Source organism: Alnus glutinosa, chromosome 11, assembly GCF_958979055.1.
Source record: "Alnus glutinosa chromosome 11, dhAlnGlut1.1, whole genome shotgun sequence".
Taxonomy (NCBI): domain Eukaryota; kingdom Viridiplantae; phylum Streptophyta; class Magnoliopsida; order Fagales; family Betulaceae; genus Alnus; species Alnus glutinosa.
Genome location: NC_084896.1, coordinates 6,750,060 through 6,764,994, shown reverse-complemented (window position 1 = coordinate 6,764,994; position 14,935 = coordinate 6,750,060). Strand labels below are relative to the sequence as shown.

Sequence of the window (14,935 nt, the reverse complement as noted above, 5' to 3'; positions counted from 1 at the left end):
GCGAATAGCGGATAATAAACGTTATAATCACACGGATGCGGTTTGTAAGAATATGGTACAGATGCAGTTATAAATACTGCAAATAAACATCTGTATCCGCATGTACACCCCTAGTTATATATCTAGAAAGAAATTTAGCTTAAATTATCATCTTTCTGCATGTATAGCTTATAAATCCACGCATTACGGACAAAACACTAAGCTCTAACCCATGCTATGCACAGGTTTCTCATTGTATTTTAAATTTAGGTATGAAGCTATTGAGTCTGAAGCTAATATTGAAAAAAAAATGGGTTTATCGAAAAAGGTTCAACCTCGAGCAAAAGAAAAAATTCTTAAGTCATTGGAATAAATTAATAAGTAAAGTCGAAATAGAGATGCTCTGTTTTGATTTTGTTGATAAGTTTTACCTTGTTGAAAATATAGTAAAAACCAAAACTAAAGAAAAATGGGTAAAAGAAGATAATATTGTTGTCTCTTCAAGACTGTACGTCAACAGTTAAAGCCTCCTATAAGTTCTTCACTGTTATTGTTTTATTTTATTCATTCATGTGTTAAACTCTTACTTCTGTATTTGAGATACCACCTGAACTGTAAATCCCAGTCCGAATGATAAGTCCCAGGAAGAAATGAGCCGCGAGTATGAAAGGGTATCTATATATGTCATAGGCAAAATAGGAGTGATACATAGTAGATTTTAACGAAGGAAAGATTATCACCAAGGCCAGACCAATCCAAATTAGCCAAGAGACTATGAAATTCTACTCAAAACGAAATAAATGATTTATTAATCAAATGCATAATTTGTAAAAGCAAGTCCTCTTAGTCATGTTCAACCTATATATATATATATAGATAGATAGATAGATAGATAGATAGATAGATAGATAGATAGATAGATAGATAGAGAGAGAGAGGGGAAAAACTTCACTTACCACCTTGATCTTTCATCACTTTTGTAATCATACTCATAAACTTTAAAAATTGTCAATTTAGTGTATCCATTTTACACCTTTTTTTTTTTTTTTTGTTATAACTTCCCCCCTCTATTTGAATTTTCCATTAAATCATAACGGAAATGTGCCAAATTTTTTAAAATATCCCTATATTTTTTTAGGAAAAAGAAGAAACAAAAATTGCAAGGATTTAGCCGTTGGTCAAGATTTAACAGAATTTGCAAAAATACACACTCCTAAATAATTAATTTTTTTTAAAAAAAAAATAAAAATAAAATAAAAAATGTATTTTGGTAATTTTGACAGGATTTAACGGAAAATCCTAACGGACGAGTAAAATTGAAAAAAATTGAAAGATATATATACTAAATTAATACTCTTAAAAATTTAAGGATATAATTGTACATAAAAGTGATGAAATATCAGGGATGGTCAGTGAAGCTTTCTCTATATATTAAGTACCTTGTTGCTCCAATTTTGCTTTTCTAATGATTCATTCTATCGTGAGGTTGGAGTTAGAAGGTATTTCCAACCGAGTAAAACTACGCCTGCCCCAAAGGATGGAACTGATCATTTTTATTGAGAGAGCAAAAGCGTAAATACAAAATATATTAAAATCAAAGTTTTGGCGATGATGCATCGTCCCGTATTGGCTTCTAAACTTTGTTCATTTTTTCTTTTGAAAAAGTTAACTGTTGTCCTTAATTGGATTTTCCACAATTTATAAATAAATTGAAATGGTCATATTAGGGTTTTCAGGTAGACAGATTCACGTACACGAGGAACAATAAAATATAATACAATTTTAGGATGATTATCAGGAAGATGATGATTGAACGCGTCATTGATGCGGCATCAATTCTTAAGTTGGTCCTGAATAGGTCAATTGTATTTTTAAATAGAAATCATTTAACTATGAACTTTTAAATTTTAGGAACAAAATCTTACGTAATCAAAACATCGTGAATTGACCGAGTATTGCGTGCATAGTAATATATTAACATGCACCGGCCAGCAGGCAGCAATAGTAATATACTTATAATAGAACACATTTATCTATAAAAATAAAAAATAAAAAATAAAAAATAACCGAACACATTGACAATATAAGAAAAATGACTATTTTGTTAAGAAAAATAAATAATTTTTATTATAAATAGAAGAAGGTGAAATATAATATTTTAGGTTACGTACGTTCGACACTTAGAATGACTATTCTATTAAGAAATAGAAGAATATAAAATGAAATAGTCATTATCATGATTCATGAGAGAATTATTATTCCTGAAATTGAGGAATAGCTATTCGACTCACATTTGAGAGGAAAAGTTATTCCTCAATTTAAGAAATAGTCATTTTCGATGGGTGACAAGAATCCTTAATCCAAATGTTAGATCATTATCGTATATTTCATTTCCTAATAAAAGCAACTACGTACCAAACATAATTTTAGTGTTAAAGTATATATGTGATAAGGGATAGAATCTTTATTATATAATTTAAATCTTAGAATGACTATTCTCATGAAAATGATGGGCCGTGAGAATGGCTACTTTTTTTCTTCACAGAACAGGCCAACAGGGTATATGCCTCCTCGTCATTCATCAAACAAAAATTCAACCTAAAGTCCAAAGGACATTCAGCGTATGAAACATCGTGGCAGAATATTGTAAATTATATTTCTGTCCCAAACATGGTGGTTGAAGGAGTACTTTATCAAATTGCATGTTATTAATTGGAAGATCGACTCCCTTGGAATTTACCAAAACGACAAGCATTCGTGGTTGTTATATTCTAGTTTAAGCCATGATTTTTTTTTATAATAGGAGAAAGCAGCATTAGAACTGCACTATTATATTCCATTAATTAATTGAAGTGGTCGGATTTGGCTGCATTTCTAATATCTGCAAACTAAATGCATATGGCTAAATAACAGCCGGTTCACCCGCTAAATAAAAATTCGATAGCTTTCCAAGTCTTAGAGGCTCCATCTAGTGAAAAACATAGACCGGTTCATTGACTCGCGGCTATAAATAGATATGTTCCCTGATAGAAAACATAAACAAATGACAAATAAAGATTGTGGAATAATAAAATAGACAAAGGAATTTTACGTGGTTCGGTCTATGACCTACATCCACAGGGTAAAGCCCTAAGGCTACATTATGCTCTTATTGCTTGAATGATTTACAATACAAATCATCCCTATTTATAGGGATATAGAGAGAATACAAAATGGTATGTAAAGAGAACTCATACTTTCACATTTACGGATGTGATTAACCCCACAACCCTGCAAATACTGATGTTTTGGCTGTAGGATCAGCGGATCTAGAGGATGACCTCGTAGCACAGTACTTGGGGTACTGCGACTGAGGCATATCGCTAGTTTCGAAGCTGTGTGGACTTGGGTGTCCCATTTTGCTAGTCTTTTGTTGTTGGTTTGTGTCCAACGTGACACTTGTATTTGATAGAGCCAGTCTTTTGGTATGTAATTAATGTTAAGTTTAAGCCTTAAACATATAGACTTATGTATGGCTCTTTATGATTAACAGTTATGTTATAAAAGTGTTTTTCCGCTATTTTGATTAGGTATAATTGAATGTTTCACTACTTAGATGTAACTTTGAATATCAGGTACATATTATGGGATCTGATGTGTACCGTATGTTGATTGAGCGACAAGTAGTTGTGTCATTGTAATGATCAATTTCTGTTTGTTTTTTTTTTTATAAAAAAAAAAAGAAAAAAAAAAAGAAGGGTCGTCACATTACCTTTTTGTTATGGTTTTTTTGTTGCAATATTCTTGGCATCATAGAAATATTCATTTTAAAAGCTTGCACTCATAACCATTTTATTTCATTACATTTATATATTGTTATGACATTACAACATGTGAGCTAAATTAAACCGGGAGAACTTTATTCAAACCAAATCTAACGATTCATTGTGGCTACTACATATAGTTCTCTAACTCGCGAATTTTTTCTGAAGAGAGTCAACCACATTCTTGTCCAATTGGAAGGCCTTGGTGAGAACATCCGGATTGATAGGTGGATTGGCTCCAAAGACATTCTCTGCTATGTTGGTGCGCCCAGGATTCTGGCTACCAAGACTGGCAAAAGCAACAGCATTGGTCGCTCTTACATTAAGCTGGAAGTGAATGAGACCAATTGGGAAGACGAAGAGGTCTCCTGCGTTTAGAGTCTTGGTGATGAGGCGGTTATCCGATGTGACAAAGCCAACGTACAAAGTACCCTGTAAGACTACTAAAATCTCTGAGGCACGAGGATGAATATGGGGTTGATTTAGGCCGTACGGTGCAAAGTCTAAGCGAGCTATGGACATACCCAGTGTATTGAGGCCAAATATGTCATCCACAGTCAAAAGAGTGACATTCGACCCAAGTTGATTTGTAGTGTTTCTGGGAATGTTTAGTCCTTGAAAGAAGAAATCACTAGCATTGACAAGCTTTGGGTCCTTGCAAAATTTTCCATTCACAAATACTGCACAAATAAAACTTTGTTAATGTCACGCAAGACATTGGTTTATAGCCTTTGATGCAGAAATTAAACAGGCCCAGTTAAGTAATCCCTCCTATCATATTTACATTGACATGTAGATCCCAATGACGAGAGAAAATTAAACAATCGAGATGCATCAAATGACTTCAAAAGAACATGATAATAAGAACAAGAAGATGAAGAATGTGTACATACCAGCCTGAGTGGAACTGTTCACAGCAACACAAAAGTCTTGCAGAGGAGCCGGATCATAGGCAGTGGCAACGGAGCATGCCAAGGCCATCAGTGACAAAGTTACAACGAAATTAGGAACCCCTTTCATCCTTATTTGTTGTTATGATCTCTGGCTTCTGTATTTGCCGAATTCTTGCTTTTGTGAGGAGTGAGATATGTTGTGTGGAAACATGTCTATTTATAGCCGGGAATCAAAGAACCGGTCCACATTTTTCACGAGATGGAGCCAGTACTTGGTAAGTTATCGATTTTTTATTTAGTGGATGAACCGGCCGCCACTTAATGACACGATTTGCACATATTGGAAATTGAAATGGCAGAAGCATCTCACTAACATGTTGCGTGCCATTTAAAATATTAAGCTGCCAAATAAGGATATTGTAGATGTTCAATCAAGAATAATTACAACCGGTTGACCCTGACCTAACGAGCACTTAATTTTTTATTTTTAATTTTTTTTATATATATATCGGGAGCGAAATTCGAACTATTCACTTTTACTTTATGAACTAGCCACTGTCTCCAGTCAATTGACTGAATTGAGCTACTCTCGGAAAACTTTGTAATTTTTCTTAAAAAAAAAAATAATAGAAAGAAATTGTGTACAAAATGTTTACAACAAGCATTACGTACTCGTTAACAATTTGAAGACGACTTGTTCAACAAAAAGTCTCATATGGATTACGTGCATGTGCAAATATAAATGATGTTTCGAGTTGTGAAATTGTTTAATGACTTGATGCATTCAAGGAAAATGCAGATGTTCAAACAGCGTGAAATGCTCCAAATCAAATGATTTGCTATGCTACAAAAAGCTTTCCTAGATAACGGCTACGTACCATGCTAAAAGCATGCATTTAATTGGTATATTCTTGTCAACTCATTTAATTGGAATATTTGAAAGTTGCTCCACATCCAAACAAAAGCATAGCGATTCTTCGTGTCAGTCTTCGATTGGTAATTTGTTTGTTGGGTAGTTTTTGGTAGGTCAGCATGTCAACATCAATAGTGATGGACGGATCAGAAGGTTCGGGGTGGCGACCGCTGACCTTGTAATTTGGAGTTTTTAACAGAAGATTTGGAAGAGAAGTCTCGAAAGATGGCGAAGAGGATGGCCTTGTCGTTTATATTCTTTAAAGTATCAAGTTGCAGATACTTTAAAGAATAAATAATATATATAAATATTTTTAATATAATTAACATAATAAAAACATGTAAACGTAAAAAATCAAATACTTTAAAGAATAAATAATATATGGAAGTGAAACAATGTCATCAACGACCTCAATTTGAATGAAAAATTTGTCCTTTTCCACTGTCCACCCTTTTAACAGGAGAAGCCCAAACAGATTTTCTCCGTTGTCTGCACATAAAAGCCCACGATGGCCTCACAAACAAACACATGTTTGACCGTTTGAGGACCTCAAAAGTCAAAAGAGTCAGCTCCTGGATCGCGTGGTTATTACAGACTTTGATCAATACATTGAACGTTTAGGGAGAAACAAATGCAAGAGTATAGTTATTGGGATTGTACTAATTTAGAATTAGCTCGGTATAAAAATTGACTAAAAATTGTTTTTGATAAGATAAAAAAAAGGCAATGAGGTTCTTATTTTCGACTTCCGTCCAACATCTTGACAAATGGAATTTGTTAAAATATCTCATGTCAGATTCAATTATCTTATGACTTTTATTACTTATAATATAAAACTATAAATATGGAAAAAAACAAAGGATGGTTAAATTATCCTTGAGCCAAACGATCATGATAATTTCAGCCACCTTTTTAACATATTTAGGTGGTGGCAGAACCATCTTCATTTGGTCAAAAAGTTGGAGAGTAAAGTTGGCCAGTTATAACTGGCCGGTAATCGATAATCAAGTAATAGGCCAATTGATTTAGTACTTAATTGAAAATAATTGGTAACCGGTTACTGATTTTAAAAAATATTGAAACCAGTTATAACCGATAATTGTATATACACACACACACACACACACACACACACACACACACACACACACATATATATATATATATAAAACTAAAAAAATAAAATTTAGAGTTTTACACTTTTATTTTCATTCAACTTAGATCAACATATTGGGTCAAAAAAGGTTGAAATGTTTTTTTTTTTTTTAAATGGCTAAAAAAGTGTAAATTAAGCCCAAAGAGTAGGCCCAAAACCCAAATTAGGCACTCAATTTTTTTAAATTTTAGTTACCGGTCCGAATAATCGGATACTAACCGCTAACCGCCGGTTATTAAATAACCGGTTAATCGGCTACCCGGTTGGCGATTTTGACGAATCGGCTACCCTAGTTACGGTTACCGATTTTAACCAATAACCAATAACCGTTATCGAGTTTTCACCCAAATCCAAAGTGCCTCAATCACCCATTAAGATAAAGAATTTTTTTTTTTTTTTTTTTTTTAAGATATATAATATTTGTGGGCTCATTTCTATTCCTTAAGAGCCCAGCCCAGTCCACACGTGAAGCTCAGCCCAGCCCACATTAATTTAGTCCTCTCTCACGTTTCAGCAGGTGGTTCCCCTTTAAATGATTTTTTTTACAACTCTCTTATCTTCTTGAAGCTCAAACGTGTTGCCCAAGATGTGTTTAAACCAAACTTGCTGCTCAAGGGTGATTCTCGGCCTTGGATCTAAACGTGCTGCTCAAGTGTAAAATCCACCCTTTGATTCTTCTTGCTGCCCACGCCTAGATTCACAACCATTGATCAGTTTTGAGGCAAGCAATCTCAACCACCAGTTTCAGTATAAAAGAAGCCCAAAAAGTACTCTCTTCTTTCTCTGCAAGTTACTTCTCCTTCTCCTCTGATTTCCTCTCGGTCCGGTGGCCAGAATAGCAAGAAGAGAGCTATTAAACTCTCACTTAGTTTAAGAGTTAAGTTTCAAATCTCTAAATATTTCTCTAAACTTCTTCTTGCAATTTATTTAGGTAGAAGGTAGCTAAAATATTGCTCAGAAGATATCAGGTAAGGGAAACACTACCTCAAAACCCCGGCAAAGTTTTAATAAAACTTTTTCAAAAGAAAAAGTCGGGGATTTTCTAAACTCTTTCAACTCTTTAATATTACTTGTCTTTTTATATTATCAATATAATAATGCTTTTGTCATATGATGTGATTGAAATCTCATGTGATCATACTTGGTTTATATTTGATACATGTGCTCCATATGAATAAAGTTGGTGAAATCATAGTTCTCAAAGTATGTGCACCATATGAATAAAGTTGATAATATCATAATATATGTGTTACATGTGCAAAGATTGATGATATCATAGTATATGTGTTACATGTGCACCATATGAACAAAGATTGATAATATCATAGTATATATTTAATGTGCACACAGTTTTAACCCCGCGATACCATGTCTTAGACGATCCGTATCATATATGTGTTATGTGCTATGTAGTATGTGGGTAGCATGGCAACCATATGGAAGGACTAAAGTGTGCGCTACCGGCCGGGTGGCCTTCACCTAGGGAAGTTCCTAACCCGGTACTGCTCTCCCCTGTGGCGACAGGATGAGCCATAGTCGTTCTTTGGGACGAGCCAAACGTGCGCCTCTCATGGTTAAAAGTGGAATTGGGCCAAGGGAGGTTAAAACTTACACGCTGCATAAATGATTCATGCACCATTTATTCTACATTTGATCTAATTATATGTCATTTAACTATTTCTTTATTTGCTAAATTATTTGAACTCTACTTAAAATTTTCTGAAAAATATTATACTCTTGTTTGTTGTGCTTTCTTTACTGAGTTGTCAAACTCACCCCTTTCCCCCCAAATCTTTTCAGATGACACAGTAAGACGGAGTCATTTCTTTGTAATGGCGTAAACCTCGCTAAGAGCAATAAAATTGTTGGGGGACTGATATGGCTTTTGTATTGTATAGTATGTTTCCCTTTTGAGATTTATAGTTTGTAAAGAGCTACTCTTATGTACATATAAATAAAATAGATGATTAAGGTCTATATTTGAAGAGGTGTGTTTTATGTAAATGTATTTTTAGGCTCAAGTTCGCGTTCCCTTTGTATCCCAAAAAAGAAAAAACTCAATTGTTAACTGTTCGGACTCATGATTAGTTTGAATCATTAAGATAAGTGGAAATCTACTAATTGAAATACCGTAGGAGTAGTGACAATAAATGCGGTGAGACAGGATAAATACAAGAGAAAAGAATTTATCAACCTTTTAATTGTTGCGAGTAATTTAATAAGAAGAATATGATTAGACACTTAAAATTAAAGAGTTAGAGTACTTACTTATATATGGTTTGTAGGTATTTGGGAGAAATAAATTCATGCAATTTCATGTTTCTGGTGCATTTCGTTTACAACAAAAGATCTAACTCCAATATGCTTCTGTTTTATAATTCATTAAAAAGAAAGCTGCAGCTAAGATATAAAGAATAGACTTGATCATGTAGAACATTTTAGAAGAAATTGCTCGTTCCCTCAAAGAGGAAAACTGCCACTACAAGAATCTGCTTCATTAGCGTTCAACTTTTTAGCAGCGAAACCAAAGTGATCGCTAATAATTAATGGGTCATTAGCAGCGACCTTGAAACGTCGCCGCTAATAATCAACTATTGGTGTGGCCGCTAATAATTGACGCTAATAAAAAAAAAAAACATAAATTGTAGCGTCGACTTTTGAATCGACACTAATATGTCGCCGCTAATAACTTGCTGGGAATATTTTACCATGCGCGGGATATTGTGGGAAAATATTAGCGGCGACACAAAGTCACCGCTAATAATGTCTCATTAGCGGCGACTATGTTTAGTCGCTGCCAATAATGTACTATAAGCAGCGGCATTGTTGTCGTCTCTAATAGTTAACGAAAAAAATAATAATTAATTTCAATTTTAATTGGCTTTGAAATATTCTCATATTATCCCTGCCACATGTCATTTTCAATTAAAAAATTAAATTAAAACAAAATTAAAAAAACATTAAAAATAAGTAAAAAACTAAAAAAATAAAATAAAAAAAGAAACTTAAATTTGATTTTTTTTAAATTGAGAATAATCTCAGTTGATTTAAATTTTATTTTACTTTACTTTTTTTTTAATCTTTTCTCAAAAATAAAAATATGAACTCATTTTAAAAAATAAATATTAGATTTAATCATTTTAGAAAATTACTCTTTTTGTAATTTTTTTAAAAAAAAATTATTAACAAAATTTTTGTCATATAGCCAAAAAAAAAAAAAAAAAAAAAAAAAATTTTGTCAAAAATTTTCAGAGTTTTCTCCTTTTTGTTTATCTCTTTCTTTTTGTTTTTTCCTCATTTTCCTTTTCTTTCTTCTTTGTTCGGTCCTGTTCCTTCTTTTTTTTTCTGAGAGGCTGAGAGAGGGAGATTGAGAGATGGGGAGAGGAAGAGGGAGATCAGAGAAGGAGAGGGAGAAGTTTATGGTGGGTCAGCCACCGCTGGGCAGGACACCGACACCGGCGGGTCACGGCCGACGCCGGCGACGCTAGAGAGGGGTTTTTTGGGCATTTTCCCGGACCCCAAACATTGAGGATCCGATTTTTGGGTAAGTAACTTCTCAGATTTTGATTTTGGGTTGATGGGTACCAAATTTTTGGGTAGAAAATCTCTGAGAAAGACGTATGGGTATGGGAAAATAATCTGGGTTCTTAAGGGTTTTTGGGTAAAAAAATTTAATGGGGTTGGGTTGGTAGATATTATGAAATTTTCAGATTTTGATTTTTCACTTGATGGATTTGGTTTTCGGTGGAGAAACCGAGTGGGTTTTTGAAAAAATCTGGAGGATTTTTGTTGGCAAACCGAATGGGTTTTGTAAAATATTTTTGGGTCTTTATCTTGTTTTGATTTGGGTTGATTGATTGTGAAAATTTCTGGGTTTTGTGAAAGATTTTCTGTAGAAGAATAATGGGTGTTATGATTTTTGTCTATTGTTTTCATGGTGGTCAGGTTCCTAATTCATCACCGACAGCTGCTTCTGCAAGTTCTGATATGTATGGATATGCAGTTTTGGATGCATGTGAGCAGATAAAGGCACGTATGGAGCCCATTTCTTCACAAAATAAGTTCAGCTCGTTTGCTGAGGTACCTTCATTTTCATAATTTTGCATAAAAATTACTGCACCTTTATCCTTGGATGAATTGTTAAGTTCCTTTTATAGTATAAGATCTGTTTCTTTTTATCCTTTTCTTCCAAGAGCAATAAATAAATGGTTAAGGAAATGGAGAACACAGTATTTGATGTGAATGATATCTTGATGTATAATATTCTTCTCCTGTGTTTTATTATAAATATTGAGGTAAGAAAAAGTAAATTGGAGTTTGTTATGAATAAGAAAATGTTTGTTGGAATCCCTGATATATATATATAATTTCAATATCATTAAATAAGTAATTTCAATTTCAATATATATATGTATTTCTCATTTTCATTGCTTATATTAGTTCCAGGATTTCTGGAATCTAATTGCCAAAAATAATGAATTCAAATATTCAATCATATGAATTCATTTTTTGTTGAATATATTCTTTAAAATTATCTTCTTCTTTTTTGCTGAATATATTTTTTAAAAAATAATATTAAAAAATAAAAAATAAATCCCAAAAAACTATAATTAGTTTTTTTTCGGATTTGTTTTTTATTTTATATATATATATATATATTTTAATTTTTTTAATATCATTAGCGGCCACTTTGGTGTCGCCGCTAATAATGTTTTATTTTATTTTTTTTTAATATCATTAGCGGTGACCCGTATGTCGCTGCTAATAATAGAGTATTAGCAGCGACCAATATGTCGCCGCTAATGATAGAGCATTGGCGGCGACATACAGGTCAAGTTTTAAAGTTTTTTAGCATCCACATAAATACTATTAGCGGCAACATTTATTGCCGCTATTTATCTATTATTACCGGAGACTCTTTGAGGTCACCGCTATTGATCATTAGCGTCCCCGACTTTTAGTGACCACCTCATTAGCGGCCACATGTCGCCGCTATTGATCAATAGCGGCGACAAAGTACTCATTAGCGGCAACAAAATGTCGCCGCTAATGAGCTTATTTTTTGTAGTGTGCAAAGGAAGAAAATTAAGAGGTTATGGGGATTCGTTGAGGCTGGATCCGCTGAGACTACTCTGATGCTCACATGAGTTGGTGTATATGAAGAGGGAATTTTAGCATAGTCTTGTTAAGGCAAAGTGCACATACCTGTGTGAATAGTACCCTTTCTTTCTTTATATAGGCCATTATCTCTGCCCTTCCTTTTCAAGGTTCAAGGGATTCTTAGAAATAAGTTGTCACTCAATTTGAGATTCCCTCCCTAAATCTTTTGGAAATGGGCACATGGTGTGGACAGGCAATTAGTTGAGCTCGTAGAGTGAGGAATCAGTTGTTGGGTGTTGCATCTTACTAGGGGTGCATTCAGATCCTTGATGGTTATTTGGGTTGTGGGGCGGTTGTAGTAGCCTGAGAAATTAATTAATTGGTAATTAATTTTACGGTTCGCCTCCCAATCCCACTCCATAAGGAATAAGACTCTGGTATCTCTATTACTCCTCAAAAACAGAATACTATGCAGCGGAAACATATAATATTCTAACAACAATAATTACAAATAGAGCATCTACTGAGAATAATCACATTAACAGAAATCATACTAAACATATCATCAGTATAAAAGATTCAAACTAAACCTTAATAGATAATTGAGCCTCAAATGCTAAACGTACGTACAACATCACCAAAAAGCACTAATTATCATGAGCGGTCTTCAATATCTTGCAATAAGTCCTCAAGCATTAAACAGATCGATATCACTAAGCTAATCAGCCGCATTTGCCTGGAGGTTCAACTCAAATCCGACATCTAAAGGTAGTCCCAACTATGAAACAACACATATTTCACAGGTGGAAAAGATACAAGTGTAAGTCTACGACTTAGTAAGTAATAATACACATGGTGCACATGTTATAATTTGGTGAACTGAAATGTTTAAAATATAAATCACATGCACCAATGTAAATTTATAGTTCCTTATTTGATAAAAAGATCATGAATGCAATATAGATAAAGTATATGTAGTAATAAAAGAATCATGTCATAGTTAAACTCCATATAGTCTACTCGAGATATTAACCCCTTCCCGCAAAGTTGGCGCTATCCCAAGGGACCTGTAATACAATACTAGTTCCTCGTATATTGTACGCTAGCGTCCATCAATTGTAGCTCGAAAGAGTCCGACCTCGGATGTCCCACACTGCTAATGACGTACGTCTAAAGTGACCACTAATTAAACACTGGGATGTACGTCAAGGCCAAACATAAATAAATAAATAAATTAAAAAAAAAAAAAAAAAAAAAGCGCCTTTGACCATAGCGTTAACCTGTACAGTAAGTCCATGATCGTTATCCCGCACGTCCCAGTGTACCCTGTCATACGATGCAATCATTTTTCACTGTCTTTTAAATGCTTGTATTTACAAAGTACATCATTTTCATTTTCTTATTAATTAATCACTAATTTTCACAAAGTAGAGTTCACAATTGTCTAAAAGGTATTTCATGTGAGTTGTAAACATGTAAAAGAGAATATATGAAGGGCATGTATCGGGAGAAGTTAAAAGTGATGTCTCAAACATTGTGGATTCAAAATGTAATTAACTTTAATCGTGCACTTGTTCTACCTCAATTATCACTTCGTGACAAAAAAAGAAAAAGGAGAAACAGCATATAAGAAAGAATTTTGATTCATTAAAGTTATTTTCCTACTAGAACTTTTTCTGAAGAATTTTGATTCATAATATTGTAGCAAAAATACAATATTATGGACAAATGCTTCAAATGACTTCATACCTCCAGAAGCAGAATCATTGGTTGAAATGCAGAAATCTTGCAGAGGACTGGGGTCATATGCAAAGACAAGAGAGCATGCCAAAGCCAAGACGAGCACGGCTACCAGGTAGTTAGGAACGCCTTTCATCATTTTTGAGGTTATCTCCAGCTTTGAGTATGCTACCTATGTATTCTTGCTTATTGGGTGAGGGGTGAGAAATGTTGCATTGGAAGACGACTATTTATGGAGGTGAGTCACTGAACGGGTCTATGTTTTAACTTCCGTGGAGAAGATCATAAGGCTTGCTAAGTCTTCAAATATGGTTTTATTTAATGAGTGAACCATTCTTTAACAAGTAATAAATTAACATGCTGCCAAATTTGACGAGTTTGTTTAATGGAACAGTGCAGTTCGATCTACTGTAGGTTTTTGCCAATTCCCGAATGAACGCACGTACGGAACATTGATAGATATATGTTTGAAGCTGAAATGGCCGAAGCGTTCTGGTGGTACTCCTATATGTTTCTCATCGGACCAAATCAACATCGATCCCTTGATTCCGTGTGTTTTGAATATGTGTCTTTACACTAGCGAGCATGGCCTGCATGTATATACTTGTTTACTTTTTTGTTTATATTATATAGGAATGGATACGTGGGAAGATATTAATCGCTCCTATCTACTATTCTTAATTATGTAAACGCAGATTGCAGCTTTAGGGTATGTGGATGCGATTAATACCCTTTATATATAATATTTAATAAATTCACCAAACCGACGTCGTTTTAGTATTTAATACTAAAATGATGCAATGTTTTGGATTATGTATAAATTATCCAAACTGATGTTTTGGGAGGTAATATTATTATTTATGGTATATTATTTTATTTTTTATTTTTAAATCAGTCTTAACTTTAAACTTTAAACTTTAAAATTTTTTAAAACTTTAAAATTCTTTTGAAATCAGTCTTGACTTTCAACTTTTTTTTAAGTCTTCTAATTCTCACTCTTTTTTTCAATGACTACATTAGAATTCAATTTCAAAAATATTTTTGAGAAAATTTATTACTAAGTAATAATAATGTAAAAGAAAAAAAAAAAGAAATGTTATAGTGGAAATCATTAAATTTAAATAATGGTTAATTTTTCTCGGCATAAACAGAAATGCCGAGAAACTTTTTATCATTCTCGGCTTTTTTTTAGGAGCATTTCTTATGGACGCAAATTGCAGTTTTAGGGTATGTGGATGTGGTTATCAATTGTATCCGCAAACCTTTTATATATAATATATATTATGTATATTATATTTAATAAATTCACCAAACCGACGTCGTTTTGGTGTTTAATACCAAAATGATGTCG

At 33.4% G+C, this 14,935-nt stretch overlaps 1 protein-coding gene across 1 annotated transcript; it reads right to left on the bottom strand.

Moving 5' to 3' along the window:
- Positions 1 to 3,779: 3,779 nt before the first annotated feature.
- Positions 3,780 to 4,875, bottom strand: LOC133882149 (germin-like protein subfamily 1 member 7). Its single transcript, XM_062321256.1, has 2 exons — positions 4,676 to 4,875; positions 3,780 to 4,462 (listed from the first exon to the last, which is right to left on the bottom strand). The coding sequence occupies exons 1-2, from the start codon at positions 4,800 to 4,802 to the stop codon at positions 3,927 to 3,929; spliced, it is 663 nt and encodes a 220-aa protein (XP_062177240.1). The 5' UTR covers positions 4,803 to 4,875; the 3' UTR covers positions 3,780 to 3,926.
- Between the last annotated feature and the right edge of the window lie 10,060 nt (positions 4,876 to 14,935).

Coding starts and splice junctions, on each gene's coding strand:
- LOC133882149 (XM_062321256.1), bottom strand. CDS start 4,802: ATGAAAGGGGTTCCTAATTTCGTTGTAACTTTGTCACTGATGGCCTTG. Junction 4,463..4,675: donor GAACAGTTCCACTCAGGCTG/GTATGTACACAT, acceptor TTATTTGTGCAG/TATTTGTGAATGGAAAATTT.